The sequence below is a fragment of the Eurypyga helias genome, unplaced genomic scaffold (assembly GCF_000690775.1).
Source record: "Eurypyga helias isolate BGI_N326 unplaced genomic scaffold, ASM69077v1 scaffold1675, whole genome shotgun sequence".
Lineage (NCBI taxonomy): Eukaryota > Metazoa > Chordata > Aves > Eurypygiformes > Eurypygidae > Eurypyga > Eurypyga helias.
The window spans coordinates 31,566-47,278 of NW_010250602.1; the positions used below are offsets into that span (position 1 = coordinate 31,566).

At 38.3% G+C, this 15,713-nt stretch overlaps 1 protein-coding gene across 1 annotated transcript in view; it reads right to left on the minus strand.

The window, feature by feature from the left end:
- ATXN10 (ataxin 10) overlaps positions 1-15,713 on the minus strand; it is a gene marked incomplete at its 3' end in the record, with an annotated part of 51,376 nt that overhangs the window by 16,727 nt on the left and 18,936 nt on the right. Inside the window, exons 3-4 of the mRNA XM_010151708.1 lie at positions 10,149-10,245; positions 9,046-9,210 (exon numbers count right to left, since the gene is read on the minus strand). Of these exons, the coding sequence (XP_010150010.1) occupies positions 9,046-9,210; positions 10,149-10,245 (262 nt within the window). The remainder of the gene's footprint in view (positions 1-9,045; positions 9,211-10,148; positions 10,246-15,713) is intronic.

Below are 15,713 nucleotides of genomic sequence, written 5' to 3' on the forward strand. Positions count from 1 at the left end.
CATCATCCTGCTATGGTAGTACCCTATCCAAAATATTTAATAACAAAATTAAGACAACTATCGTTGAAGCAGAAATATTCTTTGTCTTTGCACAAGAATGTAAGCACACTATCAAAACTATTTAAAAAACAATTACAATTATAAAGCTGTTTCAGAACAAATGGAACATGTGCTATCACGAAGACCTGCAGAAGCTAGATAACTCATCCCACTCAAACACCAGCACTTCTCACTGCGGAGCAAGAAAACACATTTCCATATTTAAGTTTCAAGCATCACAATACTCCTCTCCTGAGCTGAATCAAGCTCAACAGTGAACATCCTTCCATCTTCAAAAGGCATCACCCATAATGAATGCATCCTCCTTACAGGCCACAATACTGTCCACCAAGTCAACTCTCTGGTCTAGAAGACTGAGTTCAGATTATCTGTAATATTTCTCTGATTCAGAAGACACTCCCATTCAAGTTGATAGCTACATCTGAGAGGCACTAAAGATTTTTTCTTTTTCCTTTTTTTTTTTTTAATGTATGAAGTTGGAATAAATCTTTTTCTGAAGAGCTACCAAGAAAAACTGGAAGATGATTAGCAATACAATCACTTCCTGCCCCCCTCCTCCACAAAATACACAAGAAGAAAGAGGTGACAAGATAAATAAACGTGCGAGGCTGGGCTTTGAAAGACTGAGGAATTCCATACCAATACACTGCTACTGCAGATAGGAAGTGGAAGCTACTCAGATCTTCACAATTAAGGAAACTTTTCCAATTGTCAGTATTATTTAAAACCACAATTGAACTTGGAACCTGGAACATAATTCCAACTTTCCTGGAATTAAAAGTAAGAATTACTTTCTGGAGAGCAGAAGGGGGCAGGGGACACCCTAAACTGTCAGAGAGAAAAGACAGAGTTGCCAGCCAAAAAAACAGAAAGGGGGTGTGTGTGTGTGTGTAACTTTTCCTGGTTTCTCCACCACACACATAACAATTAAGCAACAAACACTCTACTGAGGAATCCCATCTTCGCCTTTACAGCTGTGCCCATGGGCAAGACTCCTTGCCACAGAGGCATTAGCTTCTGTCCTCATGTCCTTCCAGAAGCCAGGACAAAATAACCAAAGGCAAAGAATTGGGAGGGGGAGCTCCACATCCTAATCTTTACAGTCATCATTGAGCTGTGGTTTCAAAAAGAGAAAGTAGATGTTACTTCCAATGCCAAACAGCTGACCACACTCTTAATATCGTTTTTCTAGAAGCCAAAAGGCACATTACGCCTCATTTTAAAATGGAGGATTTTTGTTCCTTGCACTTCAGGAATCAAAAATACAACCTGTTTTTTCTTTCCATAGTAGCTACACTGCCCCGTGCACACACTTGGAAAAACTGATGACACAAGCTATACTCTCATCTCTAACGGAACCACTGAAGTATTTCTACAATACTTTTTAATAAACAGCTTTTAGAATACACACTGGTCTTGGTTAGGATAAATTATAATGTAATTTTGCACTACTTTTTCCTAATTATTTTACAAAACACATATGTTTGCAGGTTCAATATTCTAAAATAGATCTCGTGGCATTCTGCACTGGTTTCTCTTCTAAATACAGTCAGTACCTTCTAAACTGTGTCAACAGCACTAATCAACAGCACTTGCCTGCTGTTGATTAATACAAACCCGAAAAGGAGTGGATGTGGATGTGTGGGGAAACACATGGGAATGACTTTTTAAAGGCTCCACAATTTTCCAGAGCCTAAAGCATAGCTCTCTGCATGTTTTCAGAAAAAGCTTTTACTAAAAAAAAAAGTGCCTAGCAAGCCTTGTCAGCAAGCATACTGCACATATGACACGGGATACTGCCTATGCTTTCTTCTTCCTTTTGAAATGCAAGGGAGTTTGTTACAGAGGACTCTTCAGCCCTTGGTAGTAATCACACAGAAACAGAGTGAGTAGGAAATACATTTCAGATACTAAGCAGTGTATTCCAGCTTTGTTTCCTAAAGGAAGGATATATATGTTCAATTCCCTGACAGCATCCTTCTGTAGGCAGCAGCTGTTGAAAGAAGGCAGCACTGCAAAAAGAGAATTAGCTTATGGAGTAAGTGTATCTGCTTTGATGGTTAAGATATGTTCAATTTAGTATGTCCACACTTTAGAAGAATGAAATCAGCATACCACTACAGAGGTACACTGGGAAGATGGAAGATAAATAAATTATTGTCTCACAAGGGCTTGAAAACCACTCTCATCCCTTTGAACAGAAACAAAAGATGCAACACAAGTGAATGAAGCATAACCAAAAGATGTATAATGTAGACAGAGCGATGGCAGCTTAAGAGACAGATCCGCTATTCAGGAAGAGAGATAGAAAGGAAGTAAGTAATACTAAGGGGGGTGGAGTGGAGGAATCACAAGAGGGCAGTAGCAACAGAACTGAGGTTGAACATTTCAAAAACTTTCCATGTCCAAGGAAATATTTTGGAGGGAATGTTAATCCCACAACTATGATCATGACTAGAGCAAGCTGGAAACAACAGATCACAACCAACCCTGAAAGGGGGAGGCTAAATGAAAGGACAAGGTCTCAGGACTAAAGGTAGGGCAGGAATGGTCACTCATCACCAGGCTGTAGCAGCATGGAAGTTTTTCACCAAAGTTAGAGAGTATTAATTCTTAAACTAATAGCCTAGATAGTAGCTGCATTCTGCAGAGAACACCACATTTTTTTTGAAGACAACAGCACAGCAAAGAACAGTCAAGAAGATAGGATCATTTAATTAGTGTATGCCATAAATCAAATCAAAGAAAGGAAACTAACTTGTTTCTGCAAAGCCAGTGTCTTTGCAAAGACATACGCTTTGAAATATATTCTGTAACATCATGCTCCTTGAAACTCTGAGAGCAGAAAGCTCTGGGCACTCTTTGCAAGCCCAGCTACAGATCCAGACATTCAGGACAAGAGAGGTAAGTTTCAACTGCTTTTAGTCCTGAAAACTTCCCAATTCTTCTTGTTCTAAGTAGCCAAAAGCTACAACATAAAACTGTGTACAGCCAGTCGGGCAGCGTTTTGCAGAACCTCAGTTGGAGGTACATAATCTGCCTTCTCAGATCATTGCTCTTGGGAGTTAGACCAGCAGCAGCTACCTTAGAAGTGCTCCTAGTATCCAAGATTACAGGATTGCTAGCCTGAAACAAGTTCAGGAGCCATGCTGACTAGAAGTTTAGAAGCAGTTTAAAAATACATTGTCTAATGTATGTTAATTAATACCATTTTAAAATACCACTCAGCATCTAGTATTAAAGTTGGCAAACATAGCAATGATTAAAAAAAATAATCTTGGAGCTGTTGAGAGGATCAAGCTTCTAAAGAGAAAGAGGAGGAGGTATCAGTTCTTAAATCAAGAGAATATTTATTAAATCAATTAATTACATTTTGCAACTTCACAGACTTCAGTCATAGAAGCATTTTTGATGTGTACAAGTAGCCACAGGCTTAATGAAATGAGCCTTACGACCATCTGGTCTGGATAAACAGGTATGATCATACAAGGACTGAATACAAAATTTGACCAGAGCATTCCTTACAGAACTGACTTCCTTCTTGAATTTATTAATGATTTCTTAGCTCATAGCATGCCCAGAAACTACTTAATAAAAAGTGTATCACTCATGAAGACACTTAGGTGTGCATCACAGCACTGTTACCTCCCCTTCTTCCAAGTTTCAGCAATTTTTGTCACACTGTCAATCTATAAACACATCTTTTAAATGCATTGGTGATTATAGTCTCAAAAATCACACTACGCTGGTCTGCAAAACAGCTCTCCTCTGTTTCAAAAACTGCTTAGAAAGTGGATGATTTAGCTTTCCATCACTGATTAGATTCAGAAGTTGTTAAACTGAGGCCTTATCTCCCATAACCCACCCCTCTCAGGAAGCATAGCCAACACTTCAGATATTCCCTCTTCCCCCACAGGAGATCCTTGTCTTCTACCAAACGTCTCATGATTTGAGAAGTGGGCAAACGTGACAGGAAAATTCCAGAAGCTACATCCTGCCTGTAAGGACACTTCATCTGCTCTCTGAGAGACGGGTTTATGGCAAACAGAAAAAGAAATGCAAAAGGTCCGGTACCAACAGCTGCTTCTAAAAAAGGACCTCCAAGGAACTGCTCAGAACAATCCCAGATTTCCTCTGACAAAATCTCCCTAGAAATAATGCGAGACTGGATGGAGAAGCCAAAAGGCGTCACACACGGAAAGAAGTTTCTCCTGAACTTTCCCTAAGGACTTTTCCAGCTTGAAGATGGAAAACTGGATTATAAACTCTCTTCATATGAGATCATGAAGAGAGAAGGAACTGCCAATTCAGCAAAACGAGATTTTAAAGATGTGCTTGCCCTCCTGTGATGGGTGAAGAGTAGAAAACCCAACATGTGTTAGCCAAATGGAGTAGTAAGGGCCCCATGGGAGACTACAGCTCAGCCAATGGCCTTAAATCCAAATATTTGTCCCGGATGTCCTGTCTTGGTCTTTATGGTTCGTGGCAGCAAATGCAAAAACAGGTTTGAGCATTGTGTTTATTTGTGGAATTCACTGGATACTAACTTAGAGGAACATTAAGTAATAAATTTCAGTGCACAATAAAAGGGAATGAAATTGTGAATAAAAGTTTTGCCTATAACCAAGACTTGCCTGGTTGTTCAAAGAAAGTTTCACAATACCTAAAAGCAGAATTTGACAGTAAGAACGACCAGCCAAGAAGAATAAACACACGTGGCATTCACTTTTATATTCAGTGCAATGTGAAACTGTATGCGCCGGCTGAGAGAAAAGAAGGTAGGCAGAAATTAAGTACTATTTTTAACTTTAAAAATAAGAACATCTTCATTTCAGTCATCTGTGAGTCCAGCAGTGAGCATAACTTCCTGGAAGAATAGTTTGTATTTCGGTTCAGCCATATAATGCCGTAACAGCCACTTAAAAATGGTTGCTGTGCACTTTGTTAGCTGCGGCACAAGGGACCCAAATCTTTAAAATTAGAGTACTGGCTCTGTTGCAAATACCGCGGCTATGTAAATTCATTTAAGCAATCCTAGTGGTATGTACTTCAGTGAAAGCTAAAGTACAGCTCCAAATTTTCAGTGAATTGCTGACAAAATATTTTTTCTATAGCCCAGCCAGAGAGGCATCCAAACCTTAACTTCATCTTCAAAAGAAAAGCTACAGAAATCTTTTTATACACTTTTACCTGACTATATCTCACACAAACTGTTCCGTTTCAGAAAGTAACTTAGTTCTTTGCTGAGGAAAAGAAAAAAAGTGCTTTAGTAATGAACCAAGAATTAGTTCTAACCAGGAAGATGATATGCAGTGATAAAAATTGAAACCAAAGCAAGAGCTTTGGACACCAGAGGCCGAACATTCTAAACATATCCTCAAAGCCGCAATAACTGTTTCTTTCCCACACGTAATTGCAGAAAATGGCAATTCATTTGATATCAAAAAATGTTTTAGAAATAGAAGGCTCTAATGAAAGAACAACTATTATCAGCATAAGGCAAGCCTACACAATTTCAAAAGCTGACCTATAGCGACAGCATTACTACATTTCAGTACTAACACTGACTCGAGAACAAAGCTTAGCTTTTCACTTATCGTTGTCAAAAAAATAATCTTCAGCTTTCATTAGCCAAAGTAAATAACATCACTTCTATCAAAATAAGAAACCCCTTTTACTGTTCAGCTTTTCTCTTCACAGAGAAGTACGTGTTAGGAAGCCATTTCTGGACACTGCCTTGTCTGTATGATCAAAGGAACAGAGCAGCACTTTACACTAGTAAATGGAGAGCGGTGAAAAGTTCACAACCTTCCTACAGAAAATCAATGCAACGTGGCTGGCATCAGTAGAACTTTGCCCTGAATTCAGAGAACCAGCAGAGGAAAGTGCTCAAGCAGGCAGGACACAAGAAAGTCAGCACAAGTGCTGTCCAGCTTGCTGCCTGATGCTCAACAACAGGAAAAAGGAAAGAAAGCAAGCAAGCAACAGAAGGTACCATCGTTACCATATGTGATTATATCCATCCACATTTATCTCACAGTAAAACAATTAGTGGCAATAAAAGAAACAGCCTTTCAGACTCCAGACCACCCTCAACAAAGCAATTCTAATGTTCTAGGGGATGGGGAGTAGGGGTGTGGTGTGTGGGGAAGGAAAGAGGAAACTTTTTGGACCAAGAGGTTCAGCTGTGTGACGTCACATGTAATACTCAAACATTCTTACAGTACATGCTTTACAAATGGAAAAATGATAGAAAAATGCAAGGAAGAATCCAAGATACGAGCTGCAGGTAACTTGGGAAAATGTAGTCAGTTATTCATAGGATTAAGTGAACGCCCTCTGTAATTAAAGCTAAACTAATAAAAGTTTGCTGCCTGTGAAATACATGCTGCAGTATTACTGCCAAGATAACAGTAAGAAAAAAACCCTCTTGATAATTTGGAAAAAAAAAAAAGGCAAGACTTTACGATGATTGTTCTACTTATAAAAAGACTAACTTCGTAGGCTCTTCCAAACCTTCCACTCCACAGAAATACCACGCAGTACAGACTCACAAGATTCATGGATGGGCTCAGACACACTAGACCTATGCCTACCAGGCAGAGGGGAGGAAAGAAAAAAAAAACACCACACCACAAAATCATGTTTAAATCAGTGTTTATGGTACCATAAGGAATGGTACATGCTGGCAGATTTCCACTGAAAATAGGTAAAATAAGCCTCTTACACCAACCTGGGGTTTTTAATAAATAAAAAAGGACATGAAAATGTTACTTTCATACCTCCCTCTCCACAGCAAGTAGACCAAAGATACTTCATGTATTCTAATACATAAATATCATCGTTTCTTTCAGGATGGAAATCTTTTTTTTTTTTAATAATTCTTTTTTTAAAATCTAGCATGAAGAACGAACGTATTTTGCCATTTAAATTACACTCAGCCATGACAAATATTATCTCACAATAGGAACAAGTGAACACAAGGGAGAACCAGAGAGCAAGTGTGGTTCTTGAGATGGGAGATATAAGAAATGCAGTATTAGAAAAACAAATAAAGTGAGGATCAAGAAATACGATTTTCAGGAATCACAAAAACTTGGTAGAGCTACAAAGAGACAGAAAAGTCAGCCCCTTTCTACCAAGGAATTCTCCCTTTCACTTTCAAGGTGATGCTATTTGAATTCAACTCAATGCTTAATACTGCCCTGCAGCAATACACTTCTTGGTTTAGATTTTGCACTTGTGAATGCACTTTATCTGTATTGACTTAAAACAGTGCCAACAACAAAGATTCACATTTATAGTTCAGTTCAAGATGACTGTACAAAATGCCAAGAGATGTATACTACAAACTCATTATTTTTTCTTTCAGTTGGGAAAACTGATATTGAGACTTAATCAACTAACGTCAAAGCACTCTGAAAGAAAACCAAATGTATTCTTTTCTTAGTGTCTGGAAGATACTGCAATGGGTTTTTTATATTCCCTGTATGAGGAACTCCGCATTCTGACAAGCATTAGAGGGAAACATTCTGCAACTGCCTTATGGCAGGACTACGATTACTCTTTTCTACTCATCTCTTTTCCTTCATCATTGTCTTAATCCTTGCACAGAAGGTTGCCCATTTTTAATCTCAAGATTACTCTGAAGAGAGACCATTTCCCACCCACATCAAACATCCTTAGCGGAGGTAAGACATTTTCATCGTAACATCAACAGAATGCACTTCCAACTAGAAAGATCAGGAAAACGGATACCTTGGCATTTATTTTGATGCTGCATTTACTCTGCAATTGCATTCAAAATATAAATTTAACACCTTGACAACCTCTTCCAGTTCTCCCTGGCTTCCATATCTCAGTCAGAATACATTTCAGCATATCTTCAATACATCAAGAAAACCAAGGAAAATCAAGATAATCATTTTAAAAGCAATCCTTCACACGTGTTTATATTGACAGATGCCAAAACTAAAGATTCAGTTTGTCACTTTTGAAACAGAAGTCCAGTCATCTAACCTTGAAACTTTGTTTGCTTTCTGAAAACTATTTATGCCTTAAGCAAATCGACCTGGTTATGAAAAAAGCCCAGCAACAAACAAGTTTTCAAGTAATTTTTTCAGTACAAGAGCAAATTATTAAAAGACATTTGCGGTGCATTCAACCATTTTAACTCTGTTCAGAGGCTTTCCAAATAACTAGTAAAACCCAACAATTCTTCCTAATTACATTTTGAATTTAAACATGATCTTCACAAGAATACTACAAAAACATACAAACTATCTTTCCCCCCACCCCCTGGAATGCATCATATAACAATTAACTGAACATGTATCCTTGCTGATGCAGGGCAGAATGTTTCTCAAGTACAGAACTGACAGCAATATTTACCAGAATAGTCACTGGCAAAACATGTAAAAGCTCAATGGAATAAGACCACTGATTAGGTCCTCTTGAAGTATCAAAACGAAACATGTAAGATTCACAAACAAAATGTCTCTCCTGTTTGGTATAAAAATGACTGCATGTTTTACTAGACAACAGGTCTCTTAAAAAAAAAAAAGGAAAAAAAATCCCACCTTCTATGTCGTACTCAGAATCATTAATGATACAAGTCTTCCTGGCATGACCCAGTAACCAAAGTCTATAAAACTATATTTTACATTAACTTCATTTTAAAAATCTCCACAAATCAACAAACAAGTATAAATTGGTTCACATTTTAGAACCCTGTTTCACTAAACAAGAAAAAGACCATGATTTTAAAATTCCTGTCTACATCCTCAACAAAAGTGTAGTCTTATTTTAACAGAAATCAAAACAGTGACAGTATCATGAAAATTACCTCTATACCAAATCACTAATTTCTCAATAGATCTTCATTTACTATTTAGCAGTGTCACAAATTTAAATGTTTTAATACAGAGCTTTACACTAGAAAAACACCTAATTAAGAGGGTGAAAAAAACCCCAAAAGATACATACGACCATTCAGAATCCAACCGCTCTTCATAGACTTTCAGGACACGAACAGCCACAGTCAAGTTCCCAGGATCCAGTAGTTCTCTCACTTTGTCTGAATTGAGGCATGTGAACAGGACCATACAACAATAGGCAACAATTTTCTCATCACTGTATGTTAGACACGTCCTTCAATAGAAAATAAGGAGTTAAAACTGACCCTGGAAAAACAGACTAGTGACATTCAGCTCACTGAATTGTTCTTCTCGCAGATAAATTCCCTAAGCTGTCTCTTCGAGAATCGTGAATTTGTCATTGCTTAAGAGGGATAGAAATCATCTGCAAAGAAAAACATCTAACTCCTAGCTAAAGGTCAAACTTAACTGGCAATTCACAAAACTAATGCTAAACTGGATAACTGAAGATCTAGAAATTGGGTGAAGCCATAATAATCATCTGCCTCTAGTATCATAAGATCCCTCTATACTGAATGCTGACAAGTGGGCTCCAAAAACACACTCAGAATTATTATCGCATTGAACGAATGTGCCTTTTGCTACAAGCTCACTACAAAAATATTGGCCAAACACATCAACAATATTGTCGTGTCTTCAAAAAATCATTTATTTAATATTTCATTATACGTGTGTCATCAAACCTGCAGGAAGATATCATGGTGAGGTTAGGAGGGGTGCAAAACCATTGGAAGACACTAAGATTAAGTCACTTGTGTAGATTCCATCTGATCGACAAATACGGACAGGTCTGCACAGAAGCAAAGTGCATAAAGAAAAAGCTGTGTTCTTGGAAATGGGTATAACTACTTGAAAACACCTCTTAAATAAAGCTTATGTTTGAACCTCGTAATCTGAAATAGAGTTTTCTTCCAGTTTCTGTTAAAAACAATTTACTGTCAGTTTAGAACAAGCAGGTTTTGAAGGTCCTGACCCCTGTGGTTGACTAACAAAAAAAAAAAACCACCTACAGGATATGGTCTCAACCATCCCATTCTCAAAGTTATTTTTCAAAGCTTCATGGTGCTAGTAGAGCACAACTACCATGTACAAAAAAGATTCGAATACAACCACAAAAATTGCATTAGAAAAAAAACCCTCATCCATGCTTACAAGAAGAGATCTGGGAAAGCACACTTCCAAATGCTATTCTGGGAATCTCCATTTCCTGCTGCAACGTTTCCAAGAAACTGGAGACTACAACGAAGCGCTGAAAAAAAACCCAGAAAACATATTAACAGGAGTTCAGAGGAACGCTAATAAACTTCATATAAATGACAAACTTCAACATTACAGCTATACACTACAGAATCCTTCTCTAACTAAGCTTTGGATGCACTATTTCACTGCTACTGTACATAAATACTTTCATTTTCTCTTCCAGTGCAAAACATTTTACAAAGCACTCTAGAATTACACCCAAAACAAATCTTTTTTTTTTTTTTTTTTTCCCCTCAGTTAGACTTACATGAAAATCAAACAATGGTTACTAGTGTTACAAAACCTAAATGGCTCGGTCAAGTTTTAAGCAATGAAAGCTTGGAGCTACAGTTAGCATAAGCTGAAGCAGACCCATCCTGAACCAGTGGCTGCCACATGCCAGTGGCCATTTTGCCTCCTCTGGAGCTGAGGTGGCTTTGTTCCTCACATTAAATGAACACAAATAGGCTGCCTATCATCACCTGCACTCTGCAAGAGCACCTCTACCACTGCTAAGAGAGGTCCCCAGGCACCCTCCCTAAGCTGGCCAGGAGGCTTGAAAATTTTATTGCAGAAGGTAGAACTAGGGCAAGAGAACTGAATCTGTTCCCTCAATACCCACATGAAATTCTATTTTACTGGACAAATCATTATACAATATGATGCTCAATACTTTCTGATTTCTGTCCCAGAAAAATTAAAGGCAGTACTCCAAGCAACTTTGCCTCCAATTTTAACACTGAATGTAATATGGCAGATTTCTACTATTACTACAAAGGATTTATTGAAGCCTCTGCTCAATACAGACTTAAAATAATGGGAAGATGGTATTTCATCATACAAGGTAATAACCTGGAGCCTGCCAAAAGGTGTAAATTCATGAAAAACAAAAGCCTGAACCCACACACCTCACAACATTAAAACACTCTTTTTGGCCCTATTGACAGCTCTCAATAGCCTGGCCCTTATTAGTAGGTTGGAAAAGAAACTTAAACATTAAAATGCAGTTTCACAGATATTACAAACAGCGGCTTATTACAGATGAAGGTGCTTGATACTGCCAGGTTCTAAAAATATAAAATGAGGTCTCTCTAAAAGCCACTGTGCCAGCTGGCACCCAGATTTCCTACAGAGATCTGGGCATATGTCCTCTTGGGAACAAAATAGAAAGCAAGTCTAAATTGAGGTCACTTGGGCTTAGGGAATAGTAACCTTTTTTTCTCCCCGTACATTTTTAAAGCCCAAAATATCTTTCTGTCCTGTCCATAATGCATTTTGAATCATCTTTTCCTTTATGCTTTAGAGAAGCATAAAGTCCCTGTTCTCCCTCCCTTCACATATGCACTTTTTTATTATTTTCTGCCCACCCATTATGCATCCACTTCTCCCATCTATCTGGTTCTCCATCCTGCTGACTCAGAATTTTTCTAAAGGACAGCAAGCATGGGCATGCTACTTTTCTAGCAGACACGTTATGGAAATACTTCCCTGCTAGAAAAAAAGAACACCACAGTAAATCCTAGAAATAGGGTATTCCTTCTCTTAGTGAACTCCTTACCTACTCAACCATGAGAAAGATCTCTCTGAGCCATGAGGTTGTTTGACGTTTGTTATACTTCAACCTTTACCTGAAATTTGCTTGACCCTTTTCAGCTATCAATTACACTTTGGTCTTTTGAGACTAAGCAGTCATTTTTCTTTAATTTGGGGACACAAATCAATATATGGTCAAGCAGATAATTGGCAACTGAAACAACTGTTTCTATTCACAACAAAGCAGGAAAAGAGGATGTCTTGATAATGCAACATATCCCCATGCAAGTGACCTTGTGATGAAATTCAGCAATTCAAACAAAAGACATGATTCTACAAACACCTGAGGTGATTCAGCTATGCCAGGAGTATGGATTACACACAACGGGACCTAGGCACACAATCCTGGCACTCCAACCAATTCATGTGCTGTGACAACTACACTGCAACCGCTGCACTGCTTCTGAACTCTTTTTCCATAAAACAAAGTAATTTATATTAGAGAAAGAGAATTAATTTCAGAGTATTAGTGTGATCGTTGGGCCAAGTCAATAACGTGCCAAACATGGTTAGTTTACTAGAGGGTGATTATGTTTTGGCTTCTATGATCATGTATTTACTTTGAAGAAACTGGATCTGCTGGGAGCTGATGAGATTCACCTGACCAAGTGGGACAAGAGGGTCTTCACCAACAAGCTAGACAGACTTATATGGACAAACCCCGCCTGGAGTACTGGATCCAACTCTTGGATCCCCAGTACAAGAACAACATGGACCTGTTAGAGGCAGTCCAGAGTAGACCACAAAAATCAAAGGGCTGGAGCACCTCCCCTATGAAGAAAAGTCTGAGACAGTTGGGCTTGTTCATCCTGGAGAAGAGAAGGCTCCAGGGAGACCACATATAACGATGAGACACTGGCACAGGTTGCCCAGAGAAGCTGTGGATGTCTCATCCCTGGAAGTGTCCAAGGCCAGGCTGGATGAGGCTTTGAGCAACCTGGTCTAATGGAAGGTGTCCCTGCCCATGGCAGGGGGGTTGGACCTGGCAGGTCCCTTCCAGCCCAAATTATTCTATGATTCTATGTGTCATGTCCAGCAGAGATGGAAAGCCAATGATGAAGAGGAGCAAACAACATTAAAAGTCATTACAGCACTACAATTAGAGTAGCTCATCACAGCTCGTTCTCTGAATCACATCACAGTAGTATTTGCATGATTATGTTTAAAATAAAACCCCAAACAACTCCCCCTGCCCCCATAAACCTCATCGTGCACCTGGTGTGTGGTCTCGGAGCATGCTAATGCCTGATATACAATGTTTCTCTCCAAAGATGATTCCAGATAAAGTGTGCTAGCCTATCACCAAGCTACCAACTGACAGTGAATTTTTACATGAGCACTGGAAATCCACATTTTGATATTTATGCTTTAAAAAGAGAAACACCCCAAAAAAATCCAACTAGAGCTGTTCATCTACAGGAAGGTATGCATGTGTTTTATTGTAGCATTTGCACTTTTGAAGTGAAGCACCGCATTCCCAACTATGGAAGTCTCTTCCTAGCATTTAATTTCCATGTTTTTCTTTTTTGTTTTACCTCAGTTGGACTTGAGTGCTGCAACATATGATTCAACTATGCTTAGAAGTCTGTAAATACAGATACTGCTTTTCTCCTCTCAAATTTTGTTGTCCTTACAGCAAAAGCAAGAAAACCTAGAAGCCAATTAAGGCATACTTCATTACACAGTATACCAGCTGACACCGTTTTGCCATCCATTCAGTAAATCACACAGTTTATGAAAAGCAGAAGGAAAGAAACAAAAAGAAAGGGAAGACAAAATGACTATTTCACCTTTTCCCTGAAAAGGTGCAGATCTTTATAAAGCTAAAAATAATTGTCAACCACTCTTTTTGGGAAACAAAATTATAAAAAAGTATGTCTTTTCTATAGGACTGATTTATTTAACATCTTAAATCGACTCCCTAGCTGCTGGTGTCTATGAGCACTAACAAATAATTCTGTAGCTATCAGCACAACGAAGTTTTACTTTTAAAAAAATGTTATACTGTGTGTGGTCAAACAAACCTATTTTTAACCTGATGGTCAACCACTGTGAAATCACACGTACTGAGATGTAATTCTGATACACAGATCAACCCTAGAGCTGAAGACATTTTTCCCTCCATTGAAATTTAAACGGTTGCTATAAATGCAGGATGTTCTTTAGCAAATGCAAATCCTCAGATTACATCTTGCTTTCACAACCAGCCTGCAACAGGTTATGGAGAATTTTCTAGGTTCTACAAATATAACCTCTTTATATAATAGGGCAACATGTACAAGGGGAAACATGACTCTTCTCAATGAATTTTGGTAGCTAGACTCAGTTGACATGTAAACCGATCTTTTAGAGTGGCTTGATGCCACCCATGCAAAAGGTGAGGCAGTTGATACTACTTTATGGCACTGCATGAGGATGGCTTAAACGCATTCCAGCAGTGCAGTACCTTGAAGATCACAGCTTCATTTGCTTCTTTAATCTCTTATGATCACATTAACTGAATCAAGCTCTAATGCACACTTTTCATTTAACAATTATATCGTAGACTACCCAGATGGTCTGAAGGACACACATGAATGTTTCAGAGGCCTGACCCTGTGTTTTGCTCCTCATGAAGAAATAATTTCACAGTGTCATTTAGATTGTGTATTAGATGAAAACTTAAATCCCTGAAGTTACTAGGACAAAGATTTTAAGCATTATGATTTTAAAACACAATACGTTTTGCCTTCTGTTTCACATGATTAGGTGATAACATTTCCAAAAAACTGAGTAAAGTTCCCGTAGTAAAGTTGGAAGAGCTTATTGCTGTTAAGCCTCTATCAACATGAGTAACTGCAATTTTTCCCCACCAGTATCTTTCTTGATTACATTGCTACATTTTGCTGTAGTGTACATTATTTAAATATTTTTATTCATACACATTTTTATGTCTTCCTTCCAGAAAATAATCAGCCTTATCTTTCAGATTCCTCCTACAGTTTCTCAAGCCATGAACAGGAGCCTGTGAATTTGCTCACCAATCACCTTGAAAAACCTTGACCTCAGCTGCAGAGGCTTACAACAGTCCTAAGAAGAGATTTCCTTTCTTTTTATTTGGGGCAGACAGCACAGAGATAGTTCTAAGTACAATCCTTTGCATATATCGGAGTTATTTAGAGATACAAAATAAATCCAATCCAACGTATGAAGCTGTACAACACCTCTTTTCAGATGGTAAACATAAGACTAGCCAACTTGCATGTCTCTAATGCTTAGCTGTACCTATGCATGAAAGATACAGCTGGTGTGCCCACTGTGCACTGGTGGCATGCACCAGGGTTTACAACTACTTTGACCAAATCACAGCCTCCTGACAGCCTGTATGACTTTTAGAGTTGCCTGTGTGCTTTGTAAATCTAAACTGCGGACTGCAAACCGTTATAGTGACCACCTTTGGTTGTTTGCAAACAATGGCAGAATGTTCTGTGATATATTGCCATCCCTGGGAAAATAAAACCTTCAACTCAGCATAAGGTGTAGATCTCTATTACTATAAAATGTTAGTTTCCACCACTATCATCCGGTCATTGACTTGTTTCCTTGTGGCTCCAAGTTAAAGCAACTTCCAGTCATAAAAAGAGTTATTTGCCTCTTCACCACCATGAATCATACCACAAATATTGATGAAAATGTATTTTCCTTGGAAAACAGTCTGTCTAGACTACTCAAATTGAATGTGCAATACATATACAGGCTCTGTCATTTAAAGTTATTAAAATAGTGCTTAGTATTTTATTTCTGTAAATAAAATGAATGTCTAGCTACAGATTATATTTCCGCCTTGATCACACTGCACTTGCTGCAGTGCAGACTAGTAACCCATTTTTACCATCTGTGGAATAG